The sequence below is a fragment of the Leptonychotes weddellii genome, chromosome 8 (assembly GCF_054177405.1).
Source record: "Leptonychotes weddellii isolate Sample4059 chromosome 8, ASM5417740v2, whole genome shotgun sequence".
NCBI classification, from domain to species: Eukaryota; Metazoa; Chordata; class Mammalia; order Carnivora; family Phocidae; genus Leptonychotes; species Leptonychotes weddellii.
Window position 1 is genome coordinate 33,197,799 of NC_138376.1, and position 12,891 is coordinate 33,210,689.

Here is a 12,891-nt window from a genome sequence, read left to right on the forward strand (position 1 = left end):
TCCAAAAATGTTTTCTAATGCAAATGCCAAGAGTGTGTGCAGTCTCACACTCAGTTTCTGTTCTCCTGACCTCAAGTCTTGACCTGAAGACAGAGGTGGGGGCGAGAAAACGTAGCTCCCAGGTCTCCTGCCCTGGACCCAAGCACAGTGATGGCTCCTGACCACAGCAGGTGCTCTGAAGGCAACACCACACGGTAGGAGGCAGGCCTCCACTTTGCCCCTAGCACTTGCTTCCTGTAAGGTGGGGAAGGGCTGAGCGTGAGAATCAGGCGGGAATCACGGGTATCACGGACTCTGCCGAGACCTGTGCTGGTCATCACCTTCCTTCCGTGTGACATTTCTGCCTGAAGCATCAGTCTGTGTATTTAGCTGCTGGCCTCCCCGGGGTGGTGGCCACTGCCACACAGACATTTCCCTTGTGTTTGATCTTTTTTTTTTTTTTTAAAGATTTTATTTATTTGAGAGAGAGACAATGAGAGACAGAGAGCGTGAGGGGAGGAGGGTCAGAGGGAGAAGCAGACTCCCCGCCGAGCAGGGAGCCCGATGCGGGACTCGATCCTGGGACTCCAGGATCATGACCTGAGCCGAAGGCAGTCGCTTAACCAACTGAGCCACCCAGGCGCCCTCCCTTGTGTTTGATCTTATATGGCGAATTGTTGGGGCTCAAAACTTGTGAAAAGCTAAGAGCCCCAGTAAAATCAGTCGTCCTTAAAAATAGAAGTCAAGCCTCCAGTATAACCGAGGAACTGGAACATACCTGTATCTATTCTCTGAGGTGAATATGGAAGGAGCATGGTGAGGGCAGTATAATGGGTGGGGGGCTTGAAGGGAAAACTCCAGTTACGGGGAAAACAAATACTCAGAATGTTGAACTATGATAAGGATTCAAAATGCATATGAGTGAGAAATGCAGAATCACTTTAAAGAGATGGCTGTGCTTTCTGGCTAGCAAACTCTGCCTGAAACCCGAGTCTTGACACACCGGAAGGGTGGCAGGCTGAGGGATGTCAGCCAGCCAGTAGAACTGGCAGTGAGGCCCATCTGGTACTCTAGGGCAAGTTGGCAGTGAGTGTGGAGATGGGCACCTCACATGAGCACAACCCATGTCCCCCCTCCTCCCCAATCCATCAGTGGCAGTGCCCTAGCTGGGCTCCTAGCTCCTGCACACGTCGCCTCCAAGAGGAGGTGCTCACTGAGAGCCCTCTAGATCCTTGGCAGTCCTGGTGCTCCCTGTGAATGAGGCAGATGGCATTCTGGCCCCAGACTACAGGGCAACTGCTAAATGAGTCAGCAGAACCCCACAAAGTGGGGGGCCTCTCCTAGGCCTGTCTATGGGGTTGGTTCCGATTCAGAGCCTAGGATTCCATCTTGGGCCTGCCAAATACCAGCTGTGTGACCCCAGGCAAGTCACATCCTCTGAGCCCAGATCCTTGTTCTTCAGGAGGGGTGATCTATATGTATGGACTTGCTAAGGTGATTTAGGGAGTCTGCGGGAGAGCCTGGATGCAAGAAGTGATTACCCTAGACACGTGGCACCAAGAATCAATGAAGATGAGCCGCAGCCTGGTGCGCTCCCGCTCTAAGCGGCTCGCTGCTCCTCTCCCCAGCTTCAGGCGGTTCCTGAAGCCTTCCAGAGCCAGACCTCATTTTCCCCCACACCAGCCATTTCCAGTGCCAACCAACCCGCGGGTCCCAGATGAGCCATTGACAGCGGGGAACCGCCGAACCGGACCGGGGCTGGGCGCGGGGGGCGGGACGAGGGGGAGCCTGCTGAGCCCCGCCCCACGGCGGCGGCGGCGGCGGGGGGGGGGGGCGTGACGTCGCCGTCCCGCGTGCTGCGCGGCGGCGCGGCCGTTCACACCTGACCCCCGGCGAGTGGGAGAGCGGATTGGGCGTCTTGAGGCCGGCTCCGCTGCCCCTTAAACCTGAGTGACCTTGAACGAGGCGTTTTCCATCTCGGAGCCGCTCATCTGTAAAGCAAGGGTAGGCACACGCGCACTAGCCTTTCTCTGGGCTGTGAAACTCGGACCAAGGCAGGGAACAACAACTCTTCTTTCACCTACCACCCTGCTCCCGTCTTCCGTATCTCGTGGCCTCCCGTCTCCCTGTAACTTTGCGGTGCTGACCATTGCTCTGCCCGTTGTACTCCAGGAAACTGAAGCTGGAATGGTTAAAGGATGGAAAAATATTTTGTAAGCCGCAAAGCACCGGGAAAATACAAGTCTCTGCCTGTCTCTCTCTACCTATCAGATAAGCAGAGAGACACACAGACTCGGAGAGATGGGGAGAATTCCCAGACAGTGAAGGAGATGGAGATACAAGGCCTCTTGTGATAGTGTGGCACCATAACTGAAGCCCGGGATACCTTCTTCCCTAGCCTTCAAAACGTTCCGGAGAGTTCTTTCACATACCCAAGGATCCCAAGCCTCCCAGGAGCTGGAACTCCCACGTAATCCTTTCTAGGTGAAAGCAGCGAAGTCCTTCCTGATGTCTAACCCTAGTTTCTCCTGTTTGTGAGTTCCTCAGCACTTAGCACTACCACAGCCTTACCAGTCCCTTATCTGGGCGCAGGTGGGCCGGGCAGGCACTGGGCCCAGAAATCCAGTCAGGTGAGAACTGTACTTTGGGCAGTGACTTGTGCCTGGGGCGGGTCAGGTGGCAGGCAGAGTAGTTAAGTAGGTCAGGGTTGTTTGTGGTAGAACCCACCCCTCCTGCACCTTCCCCTGCCTGTCATTTACTCTGGGCTGAACTGATTCGGAGTTAAGTTTTACCTTGGTCAAAGGGACCCGGGAACACTGAACAACACCCAAGACAAAAAGGGACACCTGGTGGGCATCATGGCCCGAGGACAACAGACAATTTAGAGCTCAGTTGGCAATGACAGACAGGACTCAGTCACACACACACCCCCTTAGGTCACTGATACTATGGCCTCAAGAGAGTCAAGACGCACTCATATGTCTATTAATAGAGTAGGTACCAAAGATACCCTATTTACAAGTTCAAATGGCTTAGATCATAACTCTGGTCTTTTCACTACCCTCCCCTGAGAAATGGTGTTCTTGCCCATGACTTCAGCCATCAGTCTCTGTCTCCTGGACATTCTTTGGTGCCCCATAACATGCCTAAAACGGATTCTTGACCCCCTCCAATGCAGAGCGGTCCTCCTCCCCAGCCTTCAGCCCTCATATTCAATCATTCTACCACAGAAAAGGTGAACACTGAGCCTCTTCCCTACCCCTGTGTGATCTCCCCACTTTCAGCTTCTGCCTTCTCCAAGCTATGTCCTGTGGAGTCTCCAAGTGTTTTTTTGTTTTGAGCAACACAATTAACTGGCTTGACTTAATAGATTTAATATATTTAGACTTTTATCCAATAACTAAATAATACATATTTTTCTCAAGCATGCATGGAACCTTTACACATATTAACCACGTCCTAGATTACAAAAGAAGTCTCAAATACAAAAGAGCCAGTATTATACACACTGCATTGTATGTCTATAACATAATTAAGAGATAATATAAAAATAATTGGAAATGTTGAACACTTTTTTTTTTTAAGATTTTATTTATTTGACAGACAGAGACATAGCGAGAGAGGGAACACAGCAGGGGGAGTGGGAGAGGGAGAAGCAGGCTTCCCGCTGAGCAGGGAGCCTGATACAGTGCTCAATCCCTAGACTCTGGGATCATGACCTGAGCCAAAGGCAGACACTTAAAACAACTGAGCCACCCAGGTGCCCCTTTTGAACACTTTTAAACTGATCAACGAAGATGCCATAAGAAGAATCAGAAAACGCTTAAAACTAAATTATAATAAAAATACTATAGGGGCACCGGGATGGCTCAGTTGGCTAAGCGTCTGCCTTTGACTGAGGTTGTGATCCTGGGACCCTGGGATAGAGTCCCACATCACGTTGGGCTCCCTGCTCAGTGGGGAGCCTGCCTGCTTCTCCCTCTTCCTCTGCCTGCTCCTCCCCCTGCTTGTGCTCTTTTTCAAATAAATAAAATCTTTCCAAAAAATATTACATATTAAAACATGGGGATATAGCTAAAATAGTACTTGAAGAGAAATTTGTAGCCTTAAATCATGATGTCAGAAAAGGGGAAAGGCTGAAATTTAATGTGCTAGGTTTTAAAGCTAAGAAAATAGAAAAAGAACAGCAGAACTGGGGCGCCTGGGTGGCTCAGTCATTGAGCGTCTGCCTTCGGCTCAGGTCATGATCTCAGGGTCCTGGGATCCAGCCCCGCTTCGGGCTCCCTGCTCAATGGGAAGCCTGCTTCTCCCTCTCCCATGCCCCCTGCTTGTGTTCCCTCTCTCGCCGCTGTCAAAGAAATAAAATCTTAAAAAAAAAAAGAACAATAGAATTGACCCAAAATGGAAATAATAAAAATTTTAGCAGAAATTTAAATACATGAATATCGATATAAATAAAATAGACAAGTCTCTAGTGAAACTTTTCATGAAAAAAGGAATAAGACATGAAAAACAATTTTAGGGATGAAAAAGAAGATATACTTTATTTTTTTTTTTTTAAAGATTTTATTTATTTATTCATGAGAGAGAGAGAGGCAGAGGCAGAGGGAGAAGCAGGCTCCCCGCGGAGCAGGGAGCCCGATGCGGGACTTGATCCCAGGACCCTGGGATCATGACCTGAGCTGAAGGCAGACGCTTAACCGACTGAGCCACCCAGGCGTCCCAAGAAGATATACTTTAGATGGAATAGAGATTGAAAAGAGTCAAAGAGAAGACTATGCCATAATAAAGCTTTCAAGAAACGCCCAGAAAAATTATTAAACAAAATTGACAAGGAGAGGTAGAAAACCTGAATAGTCCTATATCATTAAAAAAAAAAAAAAAAAGAGGGGCACCTGGCTGGCTCAGTGGTGGAGCATGCAGCTTTTGATCTTGGGGTTGTGAGTTCAAGCCCCATATCAGTGTAGAGATTACTTAAAAATAAAATCTTTAAAAAAATAATAATTTATTATTTATTTATTTGACAGACACAGCGAGAGAGGGAACGCAAGCAGGGGGAGTGGGGGAGGGAGAAGCAGGCCTCCCGCTGAGCAGGGAGCTCCATGTGGGGCTCGATCCCAGGACCCTGGGACAATGATGGGAGCCAAAGGCAGACGCTTAATGACTGATCCACCCAGGCACCCCTCTCTCTCTCAAATAAATAAATAAAATCTTTTACAAATTAATTAATTAATTGATGGATTCTGCTTAATATTATTAAGTCTGTTAATTAAGCATATAAATAAAAGGAATTTTTAAAAACAATAGTCTCGCCATAGATGCAGAAAAGTTATTTTGATACTCGTTCAAATTAAAATTTATAACAAGTTAGGGATAGAAAGAGGAAATATTGTGCTCAATGATGAAATATTAAAAGCATTCCTTTTCTGATCAGAAATGAGATAGGGATTCCCCACAATCACTGTTTCCACTCGTCATTGTCTTGCAGGTCCTAGCTGGTTCAGTGTACCAAAAAATAAGAGATACAAGGATTAGAAAGTGAGAAACCAGACTGTCATTGTTCTCAGATGATAGGTAGGGTTGTACTTAAAAAAAATAAAAAACAAATTAAGAATTAATAAGGTAGTTTACCAAGCTGTGGGACCAATAAACAAAAGTCGATTGCTTTCCAAACTCTTCGGGAAACCTAAAATGAAGGAAAATTGCCATTGCCATTGCATCAAAAACAAGAAACACAGTACTAACAATGAAGGGAGTGAAAGTTGTGAAAGAAACTTCTCATGTCCCAACCGCATGTGGAAACTCAGGCAGAACGGGAGCCCGGGCTGGCCAGGCAGACTGGCTCAACTGTCCAACATCTCTGAACATTAAGTCCATTGGCCTGTGAGGATGTCATTGCAGGGTATCCCCCATGGAGTTCAGCGATAATAAGCCTCATGGAACCGGGTAGAACCGGAACAGACAGGACCCATTCTGGCAGCCGCTGAGCTTGGGAAGGGTGCCTGTTCCAGGAGTTAAGGATCCAGAGCTACTCCCCGTGCTTATACAATCCCTGAGGTCCTGCTGCTGTGGGTTGCCTTATTCATCCATTGCCTCTTATCTTGGCAGCTTCCCTGAGCCCCTTGAAAGCCCAGTGGTGCACCCTCATTAGGAGAATTCCCAGTCGGAGCAGCAGCTGAGTCTCTGCTCCAAGACCTCACTCTGCTTTAGCTAGATCAGGGGTGTGTAAGTCTTCTCTGTAAAAGGTAAGAGACTACATATTTTAGATTCTGCAAGCTACCTGGTCTCTGCTGTACTATCAACTCTGCCATTGCAGCATAAAATTAGCCAAAAACAACATGTAAACAAATGAGAGGGGCTATGTTCCAGTAAAGCTCTACGAGCACAAATTCAAATTTCATGTACTTTCCAGATGGCAAAATATTATCTTTCCCTTGACTTTTTTCAACAATTTAAAAAATGTAAAAAACATTCTTCCCCGTAAGCCATGTAAAAACAAGCAACAGGCCCACCAGCTGCAGGCCACAGTTGGTCAGTTCTTGCTTCATCTGGCTACCCTCCAACAACAGAAGGTTGGGCTGGGTCTTTTTATTTATTTATTTATTTATTTATTTATTTATTTATTTATTTATTTATTTGACAGAGAGAGAGACAGCAAGAGAGGGAACACAAGCAGGGGGAGAGGGAGAAGCAGGCCTCCCGCCGAGCAGGGAGCCCAATGTGGGACTCGATCCCAGGACCCTGGGATCATGACCTGAGCCGAAGGCAGACGCTTAACGACTGAGCCACCCAGGCGCCCCGGGCTGGGTCTTTGAGGCCTGGTCAGGAACAAAGGGTATCTTGGGAACAGTGAGCATTGCAAGTGCTGCCGGAAATAGTTTTCTGGAGATCTAGGGGGTTTAAGCTGTTTTTAATAGCCTTCAGTGGCTTCCCTCACTCTTGAGTTAAGGTCAGGACGTCTTAGCATGGCATTTGTGGCCCTCTGTGACCCGAACCCTGCCTGCAGGGTCACTTTCAGCGCTTCTGCCTCCCTCAGGGGCCCCTAGGCTATGGGCCTTCTGTCAGGGCTGTGCCTCTCCAGGTTTTCCCCTCTTCTGGGAATAGATCTGTGCCATGGGCTGGCTAGCCTTAGCCCTAAGCCTGCCCCGTTGCTCAGGCTGAGCTGGGAGTCTCTGATAGTTCTCCCATGTGCTATGATTCACACTTGTCCTGCAGCAGCCCCTTGTGGGCTAAAACCTCCATCTTATTTATGCATTTTTGCATCCCCAAGCACTCACTGTGGGGGCTTAAGTGAGTGTCAGTGAGTGGGAGAAGGCTTCCAGAAGAGAAGGCAGAATTTCTGTGCTAGTGCAAGATTTGAGATCTTCCCATTAGAAGACCCCTGAAAAGTCTCTGGTCCTAATACTGATCAACAGGAGTGATGTCTGGGATGCCTGGGTGGCTCAGTCAGTTAAGTGTCTGCCTTCAGCTCAGGTCATGATCCCGGGGGCCTGGGACATGGCAAGTCCCACATTAGGCTCCCTGCTCGGCGGGGGGCCTGCTTCTCCCCCTCCCTCTGCTTCTCCCCCGCTCATGTTCTCTCTCTCTCTCTGTCTCGAATGAATAAATTTTAAAAATCTAATAAATAAATAAAGGAGTGATTTCTGCTCTGCCCTGGACTTGGGTCCTGGGAGGGGAGAGACAGCATCTCCACTCCATTTCTGGAGCGAGGAGCAAGGGTTGGTGCACCAAAGGCTTTGAGCTGACTGATCTCACTGAAGCTTTGCTTTCCTGGTTCCTAGATTGTGGACTCTCACTTTCACCACTTAACAGGACCATGAAATGGTGTCAGTGGTCTTTGTGAACTAGGGAGATTTTTAATTTGCTAGACCCCTTCTGCCCAGAGGGAGAGAGGGTATGTTGAGGTGTCATGACACACTTCCTTTGAGATTTTGATCAGGAACAGAGAATCCTGGGAGATTCCTGGTAAACAGCACCCTTCCCAAGCCCATTAACTTCCAGTCACAGGTTTTTCACACACCGTAAGAAAGGGGAATAGAAGAGTAAGGAGAAATAAAATTGGGGTGGTGGCAGCCGGATGATGAGGTCTGGAGTGTGGGGCAAAAATAAAGAAAGGGAGGGTCCTTTGTTTTCTAGAATTTAACATATGAATAAAGAAAATACAAAGGAAGGAAGACCGGGCACCAGGGCTGTTGAAGGAAGGATTAGGGGTGGCGGTGGGGGAACCCCTCCCCAGCATTCCAGTGGAGGACACTGTGGGCCAGGAAGGCAGCTGATGGACATCTCCAAGGTCACAGAGCAGGAAGTGGCCATTCTCTTCCCGAGGAGCTGTGGGTCCGACACGAGTCCTAAATGAGGCCTTGGCTAGACAAGGGTTAGGGTTAGGGTTAGCACGCAAAAGGGGCAGAGCCAAGCGAAGTATGGCGTCCCACAGCCCTTTGGGAAGGCTAACGGTTTGGGGGCTTGGGACCTCCGGCGCCACAGCTGAAGAGGAACAAATTCTGGCAGCCTGCAGCAGGCTACCCTCCGGCCAGCGTCTTCAAGCGACCTCCAAGAGTCCCTGCTACTCTGCAGGGGTCCCAGGAGACCCTCTCCTCCTCCGGTGTGGCAGCTGCAGGAGCGAAAAGGGCGAAAAAAATGAAACCAGACTGAGAAATGGCTCGATGTGCTCACGCAGGGGAGACGCATGTCTCAGTGTTCTCCACACGTGGGCGACTGCAGGAGTTGGGGAGGGTACCCCCCCCTCCCCCGCGGTGGCGAACGCGTCCCCAGTCTCTGCTCTCTGAAGGCGGCGCCGGCACAACCGCCCCTACAGCCCTGTGCCGTGTGGTTGATAGGGGAGAGGTGGGGGGGGGGGTCAGTCAATCATTCCCTTTATGCTCCATCCCACTCCCGAGGGAGTTCCGAGCTAGCTGGCCCTGGCAGGTGGAAAACAGGGTCCCGCCCGCGGCTTCCTAGGGTAAATAGGACTGGGACAGCTCACCTCCTCCTCCCCGGGGACCCCGGCAGAGACGGATGGGTAACACAGCAGCTGCAGAGACGGCTCAGGCCGCAGGAGGCGGGGCGGGGCCTGGAGGAAAGGGGCGGAGCAGGGGCGGGGCCGCCAAGGCGGGTCTGGAAACTGCTGGAAGTAATCGCAGTACCGCCGTCGTCGCTCCTTCCGCTGGGCGCAGGCAAAGAGTCCCCCTGCCAGCCCAGGCCGGCGCCCTTCCCCCCCAGCCGGAGCCACGCCCCGCTGCAAAGCCCTAGCTCTTCCCCCTGGCCCAGGGAGGGCCGAGATCCGGGGGCTGCCTGAAGTTAGACCTCGAATTCCGCACGGTCCCTAAAAAATACCCCTTCCCCTTATTGGGTTATAGGAGTGTGTAGGGCAGATTGTAGCAAAAAAGTCGAACCTGGGAGCCGAGGTCGGAGTGGTTGGCCGCTTCTATCCCCGCCCTCCATCTTTTTAGATGTTCCTCCAAGGCACGACTCTCGGGTCTGCAGGCGCTTGCCTCACAGGTTTATAGGAAGGTCAGTGGCATCCGCGCCCCTAGATCCCCCGTTTCTGTCACATGAGTATTCTCAATCTTTAGTTCTTGGAAAGGGCTCATGCCTTGAAGTGCGGAGACGAGACCACGAAAAGGAATACTTGCGGGTGCTCTTAAGGCGGAGACTGAGACCTGCGGCTCCCGCCCTTCCCCGCCCCCTCCCCTATTTTGGACCATGACGTCAAGGTGGGCGGGCAGCGGCAGGTGCAGGGCTGACAGACATCTTCCTTTAAGGCGGAGGGATTCGGGGGCGGGCAGCCAGTCTGTGCTTCGCCGTATATAGAACGCCTGGGGGGCGCACAGCCGCTCTCTTGAGTCACCCCCGCGCAGCCTTGGTGCGGAGACGTAGCCGGACGCAGTCCCTACCCACCGTTGTCTGTAGTGCTTGCAGCTCTTCTCCTTTAAGGTAAGGTCGGAGCTCCCTTCAGATTTTTCTGTCTGGAATGCTCTTTTGAGTTGCTTTCGTTCCTCGTTTCCTTCCCAAAGCCTAGATTTTGTTGTGTTGGAGCGGCCACTGGGATAGGACGACTCCAAATTTCGTTTGGGGGTGGGCGGGAGGGGTTTTGCGAGTTAGGCTTGTTTTTTCATCGGTGTCTGGGTGGCGGGGCTTTCCCCGGGCGGCGGCTAACCGTGGGGGAGGTGGGCCGCGGAGTGGGTTTGGGGTAGTGGGCAGCTGCACGTGGTGTCCGCGCCGGCCCGGGACGCTGCCATGTTTGCCCCTCCACTTCCGGACGCGGCTACGGGGCGCCGGAGAGTCCCCAAGGGTGGTGGGTGTGCGCGCTGGACGTGAGTCAGCACAGCCTGGTGTTGGCTTGGCTTTGCCATCTGCCCTGTGGGAAGCGTTTTTCAAGTGTTTCCGGTTTTTTTCTGTGAGGTTCTAAGGCGAGAAACGTTTACGGCCGGCTCTGGCTCATGGTGCTTCTTTCCCCCTTCTAGATCTTTCTTGCAGTCTCGGGTCGGGGGGGAGGGAAAAGGAGGGGGCAGGCTCTGGAAGATTCGTGGGCCCTCTCCTCCTCCGCCCCTCCCAAAGAGCTGAGATTGTTCTGGAAGCTTCTGGAGCCCGGCGCCCCGCCCTGGTGCCCGGATGCTGGGGCGAAGGGAGGCTGCGCGGTGGCGCCCCCTCCTCGCGTGGCCCTGGCCGACGCATGTCCGGCAGTGACGAGGGTCTGCCCAGCGGGTTACGGCCACCATTTTAGTTGTGTTTGGTTTGGTACTCAATTGAAGTCGTGTATGTTGAGGGGGGTCACGATGGAGCTTTGGCTTTATCGGTTCTTTGTCTTAGTACTTTCTTGGGCGGGTATCCCCTGGTCTCAGAGGTAACCTTCTCCTATGTCCCAAGGCAGCAATCCCACATGTGCTTGGTGTGGGAGATAACCCAGTGGGAGAGACAATTCCGAATTATTTCTCTTTAAACATGACATCGGTCACCTTGGGCTATTTTTCCTACCAAAAGAGGTAATAGAACTGTAGTCAGTGGTTTTCTCCCAAATGCCTGGAACCCTTTTCGTGTTGGAGCCAGGATCTGCATTTGCAACAAGCTACCCAGTGATGCTGAGGCTGTTGGGTCCCATGGACCACTTAGAGTAGTTAGGCTCCAAGATACCTTTCCAAAACATTTGACATTGCATATTGTGTTAAAGAAGCTTTTTAAGTTTTTCTTTCTAAGTTGGGTTCCTACTAAGGGTACAGGCTGAAATATTTGAAGAAGAGGTTTTACAGTTTTTCAGGAATATGTTTAGTACCCAGCTTAAAGCAGTTTGAACTAAATCTCTTTGAGTCTTCATTGAGATGGGGTGAACCAGTGTTAAATATGGGGCTATTGGTGTTCTTTTGTAATTCTTGACTGTTCTTATTTTAGATGCCTGAGGAAGTGCACCATGGAGAGGAGGAGGTGGAGACTTTTGCCTTCCAGGCAGAAATTGCCCAACTCATGTCCCTCATCATCAATACCTTCTATTCTAACAAGGAAATTTTCCTTCGGGAGTTAATCAGTAATGCTTCTGATGTGAGTGCTTTGGGCACCTTCATTTGTGGTATTTGTTTTCAGCACTCAGGAAAAGGGAGAAGGGTGGTTTGGCATTTTGTGGGGCTGCTGTTGGAGGGGATGAAACTGCTGCTGTTCTTAAAAAAGTTTGCTTTACTCTATGGGGATAGATGGGATATTGTAACTGTAATTATGTGGTTCTTAAATCTCCAGTTGGGGTGGTAATCAGAACTTGAGGCTACTTGGAAGTGAAAAACAAAGTTTTCTTTTGGATGAAGAGATGAGCTTTAGGAAGCACAAAGGTAAAATCGAAATCTGTATTTTTAGGCTTTGGACAAGATTCGCTATGAGAGCCTGACAGACCCTTCCAAGTTGGACAGCGGTAAAGAGCTGAAAATTGACATCATCCCCAACCCCCAGGAACGCACCCTGACTCTAGTGGACACAGGCATTGGCATGACCAAAGCCGATCTCATAAATAATTTGGGAACCATTGCCAAGTCCGGAACTAAAGCATTCATGGAGGCTCTTCAGGTATGTGGTATTTCAGCTAGACATGCACCATTCATTTTTGTGGATATTCTTGGGTTTGCTGTGGTGTTTTTTTAAACTTGTGTTTGACTTTAAAACTTCCTGGCAGGCTGGTGCAGACATCTCCATGATTGGACAGTTTGGCGTTGGCTTTTATTCTGCCTACCTGGTGGCAGAGAAGGTGGTGGTTATCACAAAGCACAATGATGATGAGCAGTATGCCTGGGAGTCCTCTGCTGGGGGCTCCTTCACTGTACGTGCAGACCATGGTAAGTTGACTTTCTTGTTAGGTTGTCTGGGATAGAATTCTGGGGAAATTTGTAATAGAGATCTTAAGCATGTTCTTTATCAAGTAATTATTTTTCATTACAGTTGTGTTTAGTTTTGTGTCCTTATGCTGTATTGTGATTGACTTTTCCTAGGTGAGCCCATTGGCCGGGGTACTAAAGTGATTCTCCATCTTAAAGAAGACCAGACAGAGTATTTAGAGGAGAGACGTGTCAAAGAAGTGGTGAAGAAGCATTCGCAGTTCATAGGTTATCCCATCACCCTTTATGTGAGTGTGGACTGGTAATCCTGACATGTATGATGTCTGCTGCTCAGGAGAATGGGATGGTCCCCAGTTTTTTGGTGTTATGTATTCTGAAACTATTGTTTTTTTGTGTTCTCAGTTGGAGAAGGAACGAGAGAAAGAAATCAGTGATGATGAGGCAGAGGAGGAGAAAGGGGAGAAAGAAGAAGAAGAGAAAGATGATGAGGAGAAGCCCAAGATTGAAGATGTGGGCTCAGATGAGGAGGATGATAGTGGGAAGGACAAGAAAAAGAAAACAAAGAAGATTAAGGAGAAATACATAGACCAGGAAGAACTGA

The 12,891-nt window shown here is 49.9% G+C and overlaps 1 protein-coding gene across 1 annotated transcript in view; it reads left to right on the forward strand.

Annotated features, from left to right (window-relative positions):
- The first annotated feature begins 9,754 nt into the window (after positions 1-9,754).
- The window catches only part of HSP90AB1 (heat shock protein 90 alpha family class B member 1), a 6,149-nt gene continuing 3,012 nt past the window's right edge, over positions 9,755-12,891 (forward strand). The window contains exons 1-6 of the mRNA XM_081827558.1: positions 9,755-9,912; positions 11,365-11,511; positions 11,818-12,024; positions 12,131-12,290; positions 12,444-12,577; positions 12,693-12,890. Of these exons, the coding sequence (XP_081683684.1) occupies positions 11,365-11,511; positions 11,818-12,024; positions 12,131-12,290; positions 12,444-12,577; positions 12,693-12,890 (846 nt within the window). The 5' untranslated portion in view covers positions 9,755-9,912. The remainder of the gene's footprint in view (positions 9,913-11,364; positions 11,512-11,817; positions 12,025-12,130; positions 12,291-12,443; positions 12,578-12,692; position 12,891) is intronic.